The 14,233-nt window shown below is 51.3% G+C and overlaps 1 protein-coding gene across 1 annotated transcript in view; it reads right to left on the bottom strand.

Annotated features, from left to right (window-relative positions):
• Positions 1-14,233, bottom strand: part of SDK1 (sidekick cell adhesion molecule 1) — a gene marked incomplete at both ends in the record, with an annotated part of 728,549 nt that overhangs the window by 35,815 nt on the left and 678,501 nt on the right. Inside the window, one exon of the mRNA XM_084251360.1 lies at positions 1,694-1,809. Coding sequence (XP_084107486.1) covers positions 1,694-1,809 — 116 coding nt within the window. The remainder of the gene's footprint in view (positions 1-1,693; positions 1,810-14,233) is intronic.

Below are 14,233 nucleotides of genomic sequence, written 5' to 3'. Positions count from 1 at the left end.
GGGAATTCCTGGCCACTCCTGTATCTGGGGAGCCCGCAGTGAGCGCTTCTGAGCTGTCTGTAGTGTGAGCACTGCCTCATGTGACAGACCCTGCACGAGGCAGGGTGGAAGGGACCTTCTTTCAGCGCCCTCTCTCACAGAACCAGCTCTCCCGGTGCCTTTTTATGGCCTCTGCTCCTTCCCTTGTCATCTGGAGAGAAGAAACACTAACCACATCTCCTCATCCTCAGCCTGTGACTACAGAAAGCCCCCCGGCTTCCACCCCGTGCTTCCACATTTTGTTCGAGGCTCACAAATACCATGGTGAAGAGCCACGAGGGCTTGGCACTGTGGGGAGGCCTCATGTTCCCCCACCTCCTGTCATTTTGCTGTGCTGTGCCCCTGGGTGAATGCAATGCCTGGCGAGGAAGAGGCTGCCAGAATCGCTTCCCTTGTCAGTTGACCCAGAACCACTGCCCGAAGCTGGGGCCAGCCAGGCTTCCAAAGGCAGCACTGGTTCATGGTCCCGTCTTAGCTCTGTGGGCTGAGGCCAAGCCAGGACCTTCAAGTGCAGGCCCAGGTTCGGGCCAAGTCTCCTGCTCGGCTCACTCGTGCGTCCAGGGCAGGCTGGGGGGCTCCAAGAGTGAGTATCACTCACTTCCACCTGCAAGATGCCTCCAGCTTCTGCTCTCCGAACTGAGCAAATAGATGCTTCCCTCTAACAGGCCTTACTACCTTGAGATCAATATCCAGGTTCAATGTCTGTGTCATTAAGGAAATTAGAAAACATATTTCGGACATACATAAATAGCACCTTGCCTGCAGGCTCAGGGACTTCCTGTTACCTCATTAATCACTGCAACAACCCTGCCGGGGAGGAAGGTATTCATTTTCATAAAACACCTACAAAAATCATTTTCAAATGGATGTTTAATTGGTCCAATACTCATCAGGGGAGGCTAAGCTATAGAATCTGATAACTGATCAACTTGGGTCCTAACAGATCAGACACGGACATTCCACTCTGGAGAAGGATGGGGGATTCCGAGGAGCTTCGCGGGCTCTTCTCTCCAGGATGGTTGTAGCTGATCTCACAGGTTTCTAAACTCTCTAGATAAACCAACTCTGTAACTACCCTCCCCCTGGCACTGTTGTTGGCATGGCCTGCTGTCTTTTTAAATGTCATTTCTAGACTATAGAGCTAATGTGGAATCATAGTTTATTGCAATGGTTCTCAAAGTGAGTTCCTTGGAACCACAGTCCCCTGGGGTACTTCTTAGAAATGCAAATTTCTGGGTCTCCTCCCCCCCATATATTTGATCAAGGGACTCACACAGTGACCAAGGGCAGAGCTGGGAAGAAGAGCCTGTTCTCTTCAGTGCACTCTCTGTTTTATGGTCAACAAAGGTTCAGAGAGTCCAGAGTGGGTCAAGGGAGCAAGGAAGAGGTACCTGGGCACAGACGGGTTATACAGTGAACCGAGCTCCCCTCCCCAGGGGCCCAGAGGCCTGGTCAGGCTAGGCCTGCTCCAGCGCTTAGTATCACCCACAGCGCAACAGGCCGAGGGCTGGCCGTGTGCCTGCTGTGGGAAAAGAGCAGGACAAAAGGAACTGAAGGCAGCAGTCACGGAGGCCTCTACGCTGGGGATTTAGGCCCAGATGCTTGGTGTACAAGTGACCTGAAGGGAGACCCAAACCATGCAAGGGAGCATTGCCTTGTAGCCCTGGATGTTTCCGTTCTGGCTCTCGGGTGGAGGCGGGTCCCACGTCACCTCCAGCTGGCTGGCCGTGAGCGGGTTCACCTGGACATTTTGTGGGGCCATGGCCGGGGCTGAGGAGAGAGAAACACAGGAGAGCAGCTGACACGTATGTGTGTTCACAGGGGCGGGGCTCCCGACTCCAGGGGAGACACCGCGAAGGGATCTACTCTGGACCATCTCAGTGTTGACTCCAGGGAACGCTGCCTGCCCTCCCTGGAAGCATGATTTTTTTTTTAAAGATTATTTATTTATTTATACAAGAACCAGGGTACAGACCAGATGTGCGGGAGGGTGAGAGGATTCACCAGAGACAGAGTGGGGAACAGAACAGGCAGACTGACAAAATACACTGCTCAGGGGAGCAGCGGGCCAGACAGTAGAGGTCCGCTGCGCCATGTGGGACCCTCGCTGGCCGGCCGGGATCGAACTGGCGCTGCAGAGGCTGTGGACAGCTTCACAGCGCAGCGCTCAACCGCCTGTGCCACTAGGGGAGGCCCTGAAAGCATGATTTTAAATGCATAAAATAAAATAGGGAGCATTCCAAAGAAAACCGATTACGCTGAGACACAGCGGGGTGTTAGGAAACAAAGGCAAGATATGGCAATCTCTGTGCTTCATGCGCCATGAAGTAGGCTGAGTTGTTGGCCGGGGAGCGGCTGGGATGCCTCAGCAGAGATGTGTGTGGGTGACGTCTAGTGAGTCAGTAACAGCCCTGATTCGATGGGGGACTTCTGTGGGCTCAGCTGCTGAGTCACAGGTTCTGCGGTCCCCGCTGTGGCTTGTTGGCCACGTTTATAATGGAGGGAAATGCCAGAGTCAGATGGGGTTTAGAGGAAATAAAGGCGTGTGTGCTCCCACCACAGGGTCGGGGTCCTGTGCTGAGTCCTGTTCCACACGCACTTGGTCTGCAGACACAGGGATGTGAACACAGATGCCATCACCCCTTAATTGTTCTGTGAGGCCACCTATGGCTTCAAATTATGAGGATCCAGTCCTCGCTTTGAGACTTCCCTCCACCTCGGGGGTTCTCCCGGGGGCTGTGTTTGTGTCAGTGGGGTGTCTGTGCATGTGAAAGTTTGTGAAAGGTGACCAAGGAGGACGCCCTGGCCATGGCCTCATGAGCAGCAGCTGGGAGCTGAGAAGACACAAGCACACATGAGTGCTTTTCAGAACATGCCTCTCTTCTCGGTCTTCCAGTTTCTTGCAGTGTTTGAATTCCATGCTAGATACATGTGCAGACAGCCTGTCCACTGCCTCCTGGGTGTTACTCCCTTTTACTACCTGGACACTCCCCAGTGAAACCTGTGCTGGGCTGGGCCCCAGGACCTGTGCTGGGGGCCTGGCTGTGGGAAGCAGAGGGCCAGCACAGCCCCCGTCACCATTTTAGCATAGGCCGCAGGCCCAGAAGTCCTGCCTTGGACTCAAGACTGTTTACAGGCCGTAGATGGACGTGATAAAGCAGTCGCAGTCTGAGGGAGACAGCCCATACAGGGGCTCTCTGAAGGAGCCTTCTTGGGAGACGCTGACCTTCATGAGTCACCCCTTCCTCAGGTCTTCTCTCCCCACTTTGCTCACCCCCACCCCACGTAGAATAAAATAGTAATTAACACCCACTCAGCCTGACATCAACTATTTATTTTGTTCTAACTGTGTGGTTCCCGTATTATCGCTGCCCACCCTGCCGTTAATGGAAATGTTAATAACCCGCACCAGGTTGTTGTGACAGATGCTCGGCCTCATTATCAGAAATTCTTATTTACCGCTCCATTAAACAACAGAATCACACAAAAAAACAATTCAATCAAAACTAACTGGAGGAATTTTAACAGCCACATTAATAATCCAAAACATAAATAAAGTTAATGTCTTTTGCATGTTTGCCATCGGCAACTCTATCGCAAAATTACTGTTGTACAATTAAAATGTGAAAGGCAAAATTGAGCATGGCCATTACCCTGATAGTTGGTTAGAACTGTCTGTGTGTGGCACCCCCCCCCCCCCAGGGTTTCCTTGGTTAAGGCACAGCCAAACCTGGGGCCACAAGAGCTCTGAGGTAAGAGAAGCCCATCCTGGACACAGGTGACCTTCATGAGCTCCAGGCGAACCCCTGAACTCTGGGACCTATGAGCCCCTCCACTGGGGTTGGCAGCTGTCGGACAAAGCCCTCGGGTCCCACTCGACTAGCTGAGTCACACTGCTGTCCCCCAGCTGATGCTGAATGTACCCACTGGCTACCCCGAAGCAGAGCACTTTCATGCCATAGAAACACTGCAGGTAACAAAGACATTTTGACGATGACACAGCAGGGGAGAGAAGTATGTGCGAACATGGAGCAAAGCGTGTTGGTTTCGAGACTTATTCTTTGGTTCCTGAAAGTTCTGCATTTCCACCCTGACAGAAGAGCCTGACTGTCAGAAAGGCACTGTTTACAACCCCGAATGCAATTCTTGTTCTGTGAAAAGTGTGTTCGGTTTGGAGACCGATGGAGCGTCTGATGAATCATTATCTTTTTGTTCTCCTACCTTAGCATTTGTGGTGTATGGCAAACGCAAATATCAGCTCAGAATGCTTTTTTTAAAATGCATGAAATTATTTTTAAAAAGCCTTTTAGCCCAGCAATTTCTGGCATGTGGTGATATACGGATAGCCTACAAACAACATGGAATGTAAAGGTTAAGATGCAAAGTGAAGATTCTCTCCACAAGTCTCATGTCAGGGCTTACAAGGCTATCCCAGAACTGTGATCCAGAGTCTGGGGTGTGATGGCTCCTGACACCCTAGCCAGGGAGCTACTCTGGCCCTGGGGAAAGAGAACTTGCCAGTGTAGTAATAGGGAAACTTCTGGGACTTCTGGAGACACCTAGATCAATAGTAAAATTCCAGAGGTTTCTGGAATTTTCTGAAATTCTGAATGATGGCTTTGGGAGCCCCACAGAGTTGGGTGCTGTGGGCAGGATGCTGGTGGACTGGCCCCAAGGGTAGTTAGGACAGTCAACTCCCTGGGTGGGTGCTCTGTCCCCAGTGTGCCCATCCAGTATCAGCTGGATCAACCAACAGCCCTGAGAACACAGTGGCTATCCCTGACTCGGTCTCAATTTGCTGTGAGAGCAAAGTGCTGGTTCACAACCTCCTTACTCCAAGTCTGCCATATCCCAGAAGAATCTGGGCTACTTAGCAGGGCCAGAGCCTTACTTCTGAGCTGCAGGCCCTCTCACATCAGCATTTAGAACCTCGCTGCAAGGTGAGGTGAGCACCAGTGTGCTCATACCACAGAAAGGAAAGGGGAAACAGCTATAAAGATATTTAGAAAACTAGTAGAGGCTAGAGAGCTCATGGGGAAGTGTTTGGAGCTGGAGGTATCGTCAACTCTGCCATGAGACTCAAAACATCCACTGCCCTCCTATAGAAGGTTTGGCACCCAACCATGGACAGTACCTTCTTGAGGGAACACTACATGCACTCCTGGTCTGATGACAGGGACTAGTAGTGGCCTGCAGGCAGAGGTGCCATGGCCACTTCCCAGCAGAAGCTTCCTGAGGGCTGTGTGGCCACTACCTCTCCTCCACCACCACAGGGGTTCCATGTGGGGCTGGTTCCTCCATCCATGTCTTGAAAGGAAGACAACAGGAAGCAGGACGAACACAGTCAGAGTGGGAAGGACAGGGGATAGTGAGGGATAAAAATGTCATTGGTGTGGTTAGTCACTGAGATTTGGGGTTATTTGTTGCCACAGCATAACTTTGCTGAAATTTTCCTGAATATTAATCAGGCTCTGGGCTTAGGACTGAGGGGAGAGGGGACACAAAGGTGTAAAAGACAAGTTTAGCAGGAGAGGTAAAACACAGTGGTCGTTACACATGGTGGAAGGTGAGGGCAGGCTTAAAGGGCCACGATGGGGGATGTGGGGTCTTTTCCAGAAAGCAAAAATCTAGCTGACTCTTATGGGGATGATTTAACATGTGATGATGAGCCAGAGGAACCTGGGTGCTGTGGGGGTGGGAATGGATGAGCATAGCACAGAGGTGACAGAGCAGAGTGTCTGTTGGGGTCATATCAGACACATGGGCATCCTGGTGCTACAGCCATCTGAAGCCAGGCTGGCATTTGTTGTGCTGGGTGGTGCTGGATGATGCTGGGCCATGCTGGGCCATGTTAGGCTTCTATTTTTCACTTTTTTAACCCAGTGATCTATTATTTGGGTAGAACAAGTTCTTAACTGATAATCTGAGGCTCACTGTCCCTATTTTAATATAATAAAATAAGTGTTACTATATATGATCAAAAAATTAAAGAGTCATCATTTTGCTTTAATTACATCAACATTTTTTCTGGTCCAACACTTACTCTGATTTCCTGCTGAAGTAAATAAGAAATAGAATTCTCTAACGTAATTTAACTTCTCAGCAAACTTTGCCAACACATCTGTTCCCCTAAGCAGGGATACCTGGAGACAGACTTTGGGTTTGGGTAATTATAGAGCCTCCAGGGCCTTCTTGATATGTAAAGGAGGCTTCATGGATCACTGTGCTTCCACTCAGTCAGAGGCAAGTCACAATTGGAGACAGAGCAATGATTCAGTACAGGAGGGCAGAAAAGTAAGGATGGAGCAGATTTAAAAGACGAGCCAGGAAGCATGGCGGCTTCTTGTCTGGGCAGGTGCACAGACCGCCAGAAGAAAGGTTGTGGCCCCTGATGGGCCAACCCATCACCAGCCCCGCTCTCAGCTACTCTGGGTCTATGCATGAGCACTAAGGTTGTTATAAAGTCATTAAAAAAAAAAAAAGCTTACAACAGGCCATTCAAAAGAAAAATCAACTTATACATCTGTAACAAGCATGAGGGACATGGATCACCTTCCTTTCAACCTGAAACCCTGTCTCTCCAGAAATCCCAGACTTCTGAAGGAAAAAACTATGGAGATGAGACCCAGCCTGCCAGCTGCTGGCACTGTGGTGACCCATCAGCTGGTGGGGTCCACAGCACTGAGGGTGCGCTCGTGTGCTGCAGAGCCAGGTGACTGGCGAGCACTGCATCTGGGCTCCCTCTACCTCACAACCCTGTGAGGGGGGATACTTCTCCCTGCCCCCAGATAGAAAAACTAAGACCCAGAGAGGTTAAGTTGCCCAAAATCACCGTCTCAGCAAGTGTGATAAAACCCAGTGGCTCTCTCTGAGCCCCCCTCCCACATAATTCCTAGGGGTATGCAGGGGGACCTGGGGCAGCCTCCTCCTTCCCACAACGCAGCTCCTGCTGCCAGACTTTCCTTCAAACTCCAACCCCCCAGTCTTTACTCTAAGCGCCTCATTGCTGAGTGAGAACTGCAAACAACTCTAAAGAAGCAGAACAAGGAAAATCAGGAAGCTAGTCACAAAAACTGTTTTCAGAAAAAATCAATGACATGTACTTCGGGCAACAGAAACTCTACATAGGGGGCCATGGAAGAAGCCCCAGATAGTGAGTTTTAGGATCTGGGCTCAGCAGGTGGGACCTAGAACACTCTTCAATCCGAGGCTCAGTTTTACAGGTTGTCAAGTGAAGACCAGTCTGAAAGTGCTTTAGAGATGGAATGAAGTAAGCCATGTGAGACCGCAGCCCTGCATCTGGCAGAGAGCAGGCCAAAAGCCTGCTCTTCCAAGGTGCACGGGACCTATGTGTTGGATGCCAAGCTCATCTGGAAGTGGGCAGTTCATGGGATGGGTGAGCCACTGGTCATACCTGGGCTCTGTTCCCTGTACAGAGGGGAGTAGTTACACCACAGAGTACTGACATGTTCATACATGCACCTCCCCTGTGGTTCCCTCATGAATTAAGAGCAATTAAGGTGTGGCAGGGGGCTCTGCCTTCCAGAGCCTGGCACTGGCATCACAACTGACAGAGATGGATTCAAAGGTCCCACTTCCTGGCTCATACCCTGTGTAAACCCTTCCTCTGAATAGGGGCTACACTGGGACTGGTTACAGGAGGCTGTGTCTTGCAATTGTCAGCAGCCCCTCTCTTAGCCTCTTGCTTGCTGAGGCATGAAACTCAGGGAGGTCTCTGTCCAACAGCCTGGAAAATGGAATCCAGCCAGCATCACACGAGGGAGCTTACAAATGGAACCTTCCCTGCTAAAGGCTGCAAGGACACCCCACACAGGGGCCGCAGCTTGGCCATGCCTGGATTCCAGAACAGAAGGCCCTCTGAGGCAGCGTGGCGGCTCTGAGCAGCTAAGTTGGGATGATTTGCCCCATAGCCACAGGTTCCTGATAGAGCCTGATGTGAATGGGCTCTTCGAGGGAAGTTGAAGCCCATCCTCTGCACATTCTGGACCTTCAGAAAGTTGCTTGAATTTGGTGGCACCTTTGCCATGGATGCTGGATTCATGGTTCTCAGGAGCCCAGGCCCATCTTCAGTTTGGTGCCAGGAGCATCCAGAGGACACCTAAGATAAACCCATGTTCTTTTTACAGGTTGATGCTTTGGCAAGAATTACGGGATTCTGGAGCTGCGAAGCATTTACATGGTTCTGATAACAGGGGTCTCAGGACAGGGATGAGGACGAGTTCGTGAGTTTTTGAGCTCTGACAGAACATGTTCATATGGGTGAAGAAAACAGAGTGCGTACCAAGAAGACATCCTCCTGGTAGGCGATAATGTGGCAGCTGCAATCCTAAAATGCAGAGCCGTTTCAACGATTATGTCTTAAAAACAGTTGTTTCAGTAGGAAAAGGAGGAAGAGGCCAGAGAGTCAGACTCATAAAAGCAAATGCATTTTTCTTACAGATATTTCCATGATAAAGACTGGTTTTGAATAAATCCAGTGTTTGGTTTTATCCAGTAATGATCTCTGCTTCCCCATCAGCAGCACTTACTGCTCCCAAGTTCTTATCAGCTCAATCACTGTTACCACCCACTGTTATGATAAGTAAAGTTAAAAGCCACTCAAACAAACCAACTAGGTTGCCTGTAACTATTGTTTTTTCCCTCCTTGGTGATGGAGTGAGTTTCTATCACAGCCAAATCCAGGTCCGGACAGTCCGGGATTGCATCGTAACCGGTGGCCGTCCAATCATGCAATTCACAGTTCCTAATTCATCACTGGATTCCTGTGCAGTTTGTATTCTCAAAACTTAAAGTATAGGAAAAATAATTTAGTCTCCTTTTCCACCTTAGAAAATTGAGGCTTGGAGGGGTTAAGTTGCTTGTCCTGGAATGCGCTGGACTTGAACTGGGGTCTATGTGACTCTTCAGGCACAAAATGGCAGGTTCTCTGCCAAGGGCCAGACAGCATTTTAAGCTCTGAGGGGCATAAAGTCTGTTGCGACCACTGAACACTGCCTTTGTATAGCAGAGCGGCCACAGACAACATGTAAGTGGCATCTTGATACAACTTTATTTACAAAAACAGGCTGGATTAGCTTCTCTGAGTAATGAAGGAAGGACACAGGCTGGAGAGGGAGGCCTATCTGAACCATCAAGCACACTACATGCTGAATAGGATCCACGACACTTGGCCCAGTGTCCTGGGCTGTTAGCCTTCAGCATTTAATACTGGAGCTGTCAGGTGTCCCGGGGGAGAGCCCCCAGGGTTCTGTCACTTGGGACTGGGCTTTGAGAGTGGACCACTTGCTATCTTGGGCCTGCACTGCTACAAAGTCTCATGTGCCATGGGGAGCCTCAGGTAGAGTGTGGGGGGCGAGTGATCCCGGAGGCCCCAGGAGGCTGGGACCAGCAGAGATTGGCTTAACCTTCTGACATCCCACATTTTTGAAATGCTGTCTTTCTATTATGGTTCCAAGTCAGAAGGCCTTATTTTTTAAGCAATATGTACCTTCCTCATGGAAAGTGGCCACTTTGATGTGTCCTGGTACCAATGACCCAAACAGCATTTCAGTAGAATCTTTTGGAAGCTTTTTGCATTTCAGTTTTTTCACCTGCAAGAGGAAGGTAACCTTTAAACCCTAAACCTGCTGGGATGTGGCGAATCCGTGAACTATGACAAACTCTCACTCTTCTCCCACATCCAAGTGCAGGGGCGAGGATGCCAGACTCTTTGGTACTCTCCCACAAGAAACACTTTAAATAAATCAACGTGGAAATGAGGCTGGGGCTATCAGGCCCCTTCTCAGAGGAAGCACTGAGTCTACAGGGAGGTATGCCCAGATAGGGAGGCCTGGAGCAGCTCGGAGCCTCATAGGAGCCAGGCCAGTGGCTGTTCAGGCCTGAGCACACAGTGACCTTTCCCTCTTTGCTGCTGGCGTTCCTCAAAGAACCTGCAAGTAGCACCTGCAAGTAGAACCTGGGTAAGTAGCATCCAGTCTCCATCTGAGCTGGGCTGATGGCAGCCACGTCCTGAGGTGTCACCCCGGCGGCAGGAAGGGGAGGCCTGAGGCTGCGTGCTCACAGGCTGTGCTCATAGCACCAGCCAAGCCTTCATTGTCATTCCTGCTTCATAGGAAGAAAAGCTGAACATTGCACTGCAGTGAGGGGAGAGGCTGGAGTCCAAACCCAAACGTCCTGCTGCAGAGCCTGGTTCTTAACCTCAACAAATGGGAGGTGGTGAGCTGCCCTAGTCAGCAGGAATCAGCCATCCACTTGTTAGACAGTCTTCATACCCACATCCCAGGTGCTACAGGGCCTGAATTCCACAGCAGGCCCTTGTGCATGCTGTGCGCTCACGCGGGGACGGCACTGTGGGGCACTTGTGCCTGAGCGGCAGGTGTACAACCTAGTGCAGGACACAGGCAGGTCAAGAGGATGCTTCACCCCTCCAGGACAGCGCCACCTTGCAGCCCATCACCCTCTTCAAGCACCACCGTCATAGCTTTGCTCTCCTCCCCTCAAACCTTTCCAAGAAGCCTCTGATCCTGAAGCCCTTCCATGCCTGGCTGAGCTGTGCTGCCTCTCCCCAGGCCTTGGCCCTGCCCCCCACCTCAACTGCTGCCCCGGCCCTGTCTAGAATCTCCCTCCCAGCTCATCTCTGCACCTTCCCTTCCAGCATCTGTGCTGGTTGTAAGGGGCAGGCTGGAGTGGCTGCTGCAAGGACAGAGCTGCAGATGACAGCCTGAATGAGGGTGGACCATGAAAGGAAAGTGGACTTGACATTAAGGACCTGAATCACCAGTCATGTTGATGAACCTATTGGCTCTGGGAATCAAAGATGACACCCGAGGGCTGTCTTGGGTTTGGGGTGATGGAGGTGTCACCCTCAGGCCACGTGGAGGAAGAGCAAGCGTTTCTGTCCTTCTTGCTGCCATGTTGTGGGGCAGGGGACAGGGAATAGTGATGGGCTACACTCACTGCTCTCCAGGCTCCGGGTTTCTCTGTCGTCACTGCCCTACCACCAACCTGGAAACTGAGGCCCAGGAAACTGACCCATTTGTCTAGGAGCACAGGACAGACCAGGACTCCAACCATAAAGTATTCACCTAGTTTGTGCTTTAACTCCTACATAAGATTTCAGTGTGGACAAGTAGGTTTGCAGAACGTGTGGGTCACAGTCGAGGCGCTGGGTTGGCTGGACAGATGGTCCAGCCTGGAGTGTGAGAACTGGAATCACGGGACTCCAGAGACAACTGTGGATTTGGGCATGAGGTGGCCATGTCGGGAGTGGGGAAGGGAGGAGAGCAAGGGCCAACTCCCACTAAAGGCCCCAAAGAGACGACAGAGGCAGAGGTGGAAAGCGGGGGGATCCGTGAGTCAAAGGCCGGGGTAAGACAGGACGGGGAAGTACTCAGACTTGGTTATTCCAGGGACACGTGGGCTGATGCCGGCAAGGCTAGGAGTAGAGGACAGAACCGAGGGCGGTGAGAGCAGTAACTCCGTGGCAAGTTGAGTGCTGACTGAATATCGATTTTATTAAGAAATTGTTAATTAGTTTTTCTAGGTGTGAGGATGACTTTGTCATCATCATAGGTTTTTATGAGTTCTTTTAGAGATATGTGATGAAAATCTTTTTGAAAAAAATGCATGGACGTTTTAATGATGTCTGAAAAGTGCTTCCAAATCCCATGGGGGGAGGGTGGGAGGTGAATGTACAGGCGGAGCAAGATGGGCCAGTGGTGTCTTGTGGTTGAACTGGGTGGTGAACGCGTGAGCCTCCTTTCTGCTCCTCTACCTTCCCTTGTTAGAAGTCAAACATGAACACTAACCAGAAGAAGAAGGTTCTTTTAGGAAGAGACTGTCTGGGAAGGAGAGAGAAGAGCAAAGCTGGTATTTGGGGGAGACCTGGACTCAGGGCACCATGTTGGACTCAGCAGCTTCACATCCACTGGGCTGCGAGAACCCAGGGGTGGAGTGGACACCTGCTTTCCACACGGCCAGCCGCTTAGCCACACACATGGGATGAGGCCTCCCTTCTCCACGCGGATGGCCCAGTGTTTGCTCATCTCAAAGTTTAGTCCACACTGAGCTCTGTGACTTCTAGACAGCCCCAAGCCCTGTAAAGCCTGATCTGGGAGAGCTTCATCCCCTTAAAGGTTCCATGCAGAGCAATCATGTGCCCTCCTCAAGGGCAGAACTAGGGGTGTCTCCCCCTTTGGGGGCCTATTGAGTTGCTGGGTGAATGAGGTCTTGATCCTCAGCAAGTATGGTAATCCGGAGGGCTTTCCAGAGAATCTGGCCAAAGACTGAAACTGAGGATTGTGTGACATTTGGGATCCTTTCCAGATAAAGCATTAGGCATTAGCATTGTCTTCATAACCTTCCAATGTTGCTGGAAATAGAATTATGAACAATGTCCATTTATCTACATTTCCTGAGCTCCCATGTCTGCTAGGAAGGGCAATAATTCAGGCTGAGGGGCAGCGATGAAGCACCCAGGGCAAGAGAGGGACACCCAGATTTGGGGAACATGTTTTCCTTGTGGCTGGACAAAGTAGGGTGGGTGAGGGCATGTCTAGAGATGATGCTGGAAGGAAGAGTGGGCCAGGGCTGGAAGGGTCCCACCGGCCAGTCTTGGAGCATATCCCCCCCCCACCATCCCGTAGATAAATGGGGGATCCTCTGAGGGACTGAGACAGAAAAGCAACAGGATAGGATCTGCAGTCAGGAGGGTACGGGGGCAGGTGTGTGGGGAATGGGTGAAGACAGTGACCCAGAGGTTTCTGAGAGTCTCCATAAGGGGACACAGCTCACACCTGTGGGTGCCCAGCATTAGCAGACCAGAACCAGGGTGGCTTGGCCCCCTCTCATCTCTTCTGGGGGCTTGTCTGATTTTGAGCTTAGACCCTGGAGCACCCCAGGTTGTCAGAACCTCTGCTCCTGTCATCCCCGCCTCAGCCCCCGTGTCCCTCTCCTGCTGAGCTCAGAAGTTGTATAATCAACACAGTCGCGCCTTGATCAGCTGCCTGAAACCTCAGGCTGCCCACAGAGAGGGGTCCTGGGGTTCTGATGCTGAGAGAGGGTGCGCCGGCAGCAAGTAGCACATGCCCGGGCTGTAGCAGGCAGTGCAGTTCTCTCTGCATGACTAGGGCAAAGGGCGCGCTCTCCACTCACTCTCCGAGGTCTGCTCCACCTGCTCTGGTCAGGCCCAGGCACGGGTGTTGTATGTGTTGGGGGTGTTCAGGAGGGGGATGCCCCCTCTTCAGGGAGCCTCCAGGGTGAACTCCTTGGCAATGGCTCAGTGCTTGTGCATCACGGAGCAACCACATGCTGCAGCCCCAGGGTGTAGAAGTCCTGGGCCACCTCCCCATGGATGACCACCCTGAGCTCCAACTGTCCATCTCTGAACTGGGGACGGTGGATGCACTGAGCATGCAAGGCTGCCCACAATGCCCACTTGGTCATTCATGACAACCGAGGTCATTCTGGGCCTCTGCCCACACACAGTGGGTGAGTGAGCTCTTGATCCTCAGCCAGTAAGGTAAACCACAGGTTTTTCCAGAGAATCTGGCCAAGGACTAAAACTCAGCACTGCTGACGGCACTAACAGGGGAGGCTGCTGCCACAGCAAGAAATCGCCAGCGGTTTCCAAACACCATTGCTTGTGTTCCACGAATAACACTGGGCGATGCCCCTGCACACAGATGGAGAGTCGCTGTGGCTCCATGACACACGGGCGGGATGGGCACGCTGAGTGCCGCTGGCAGATGTTCCCCCGTACACAGGCTTCAACTAGCGCAGCTCAGAGTCCTCTCCTCCTCATGGAGCAGGCTCTAGGAGACGCTTTATCTGTCACTAGGGGGAGCTAAAACAGCAAGACGCTCAGTGATTTGTCTCCCATTCCAACCAGCAGTAATTAAAAACTTGGAGTATTTGTCAGAAAGGTGGAACCCAAATTCTGCAATAAGTTGTCATTCTTAGAAAATGGCAAAACAATAGTTTGAAGATTCTTATCTGTCTTTGAAAGCAATGCACACACCAAAAGCAACCAAATGCCATATAAAACAAAGATATGATAATAAATGCTGAGATTTTTGCGTTTGTCCAACTGCCCTTTTTGTAAAAAGTTAGAGAGCCAGAGATCAAAGGGCTAGATGTTCAGCTGCCAATGAATGCTGCACCCCACACCCCACTG

Source organism: Talpa europaea (genome assembly GCF_964194135.1).
Source record: "Talpa europaea genome assembly, chromosome: 12".
Classification (NCBI taxonomy): domain Eukaryota; kingdom Metazoa; phylum Chordata; class Mammalia; order Eulipotyphla; family Talpidae; genus Talpa; species Talpa europaea.
This window is presented reverse-complemented; position numbering and strand designations above follow the sequence as displayed.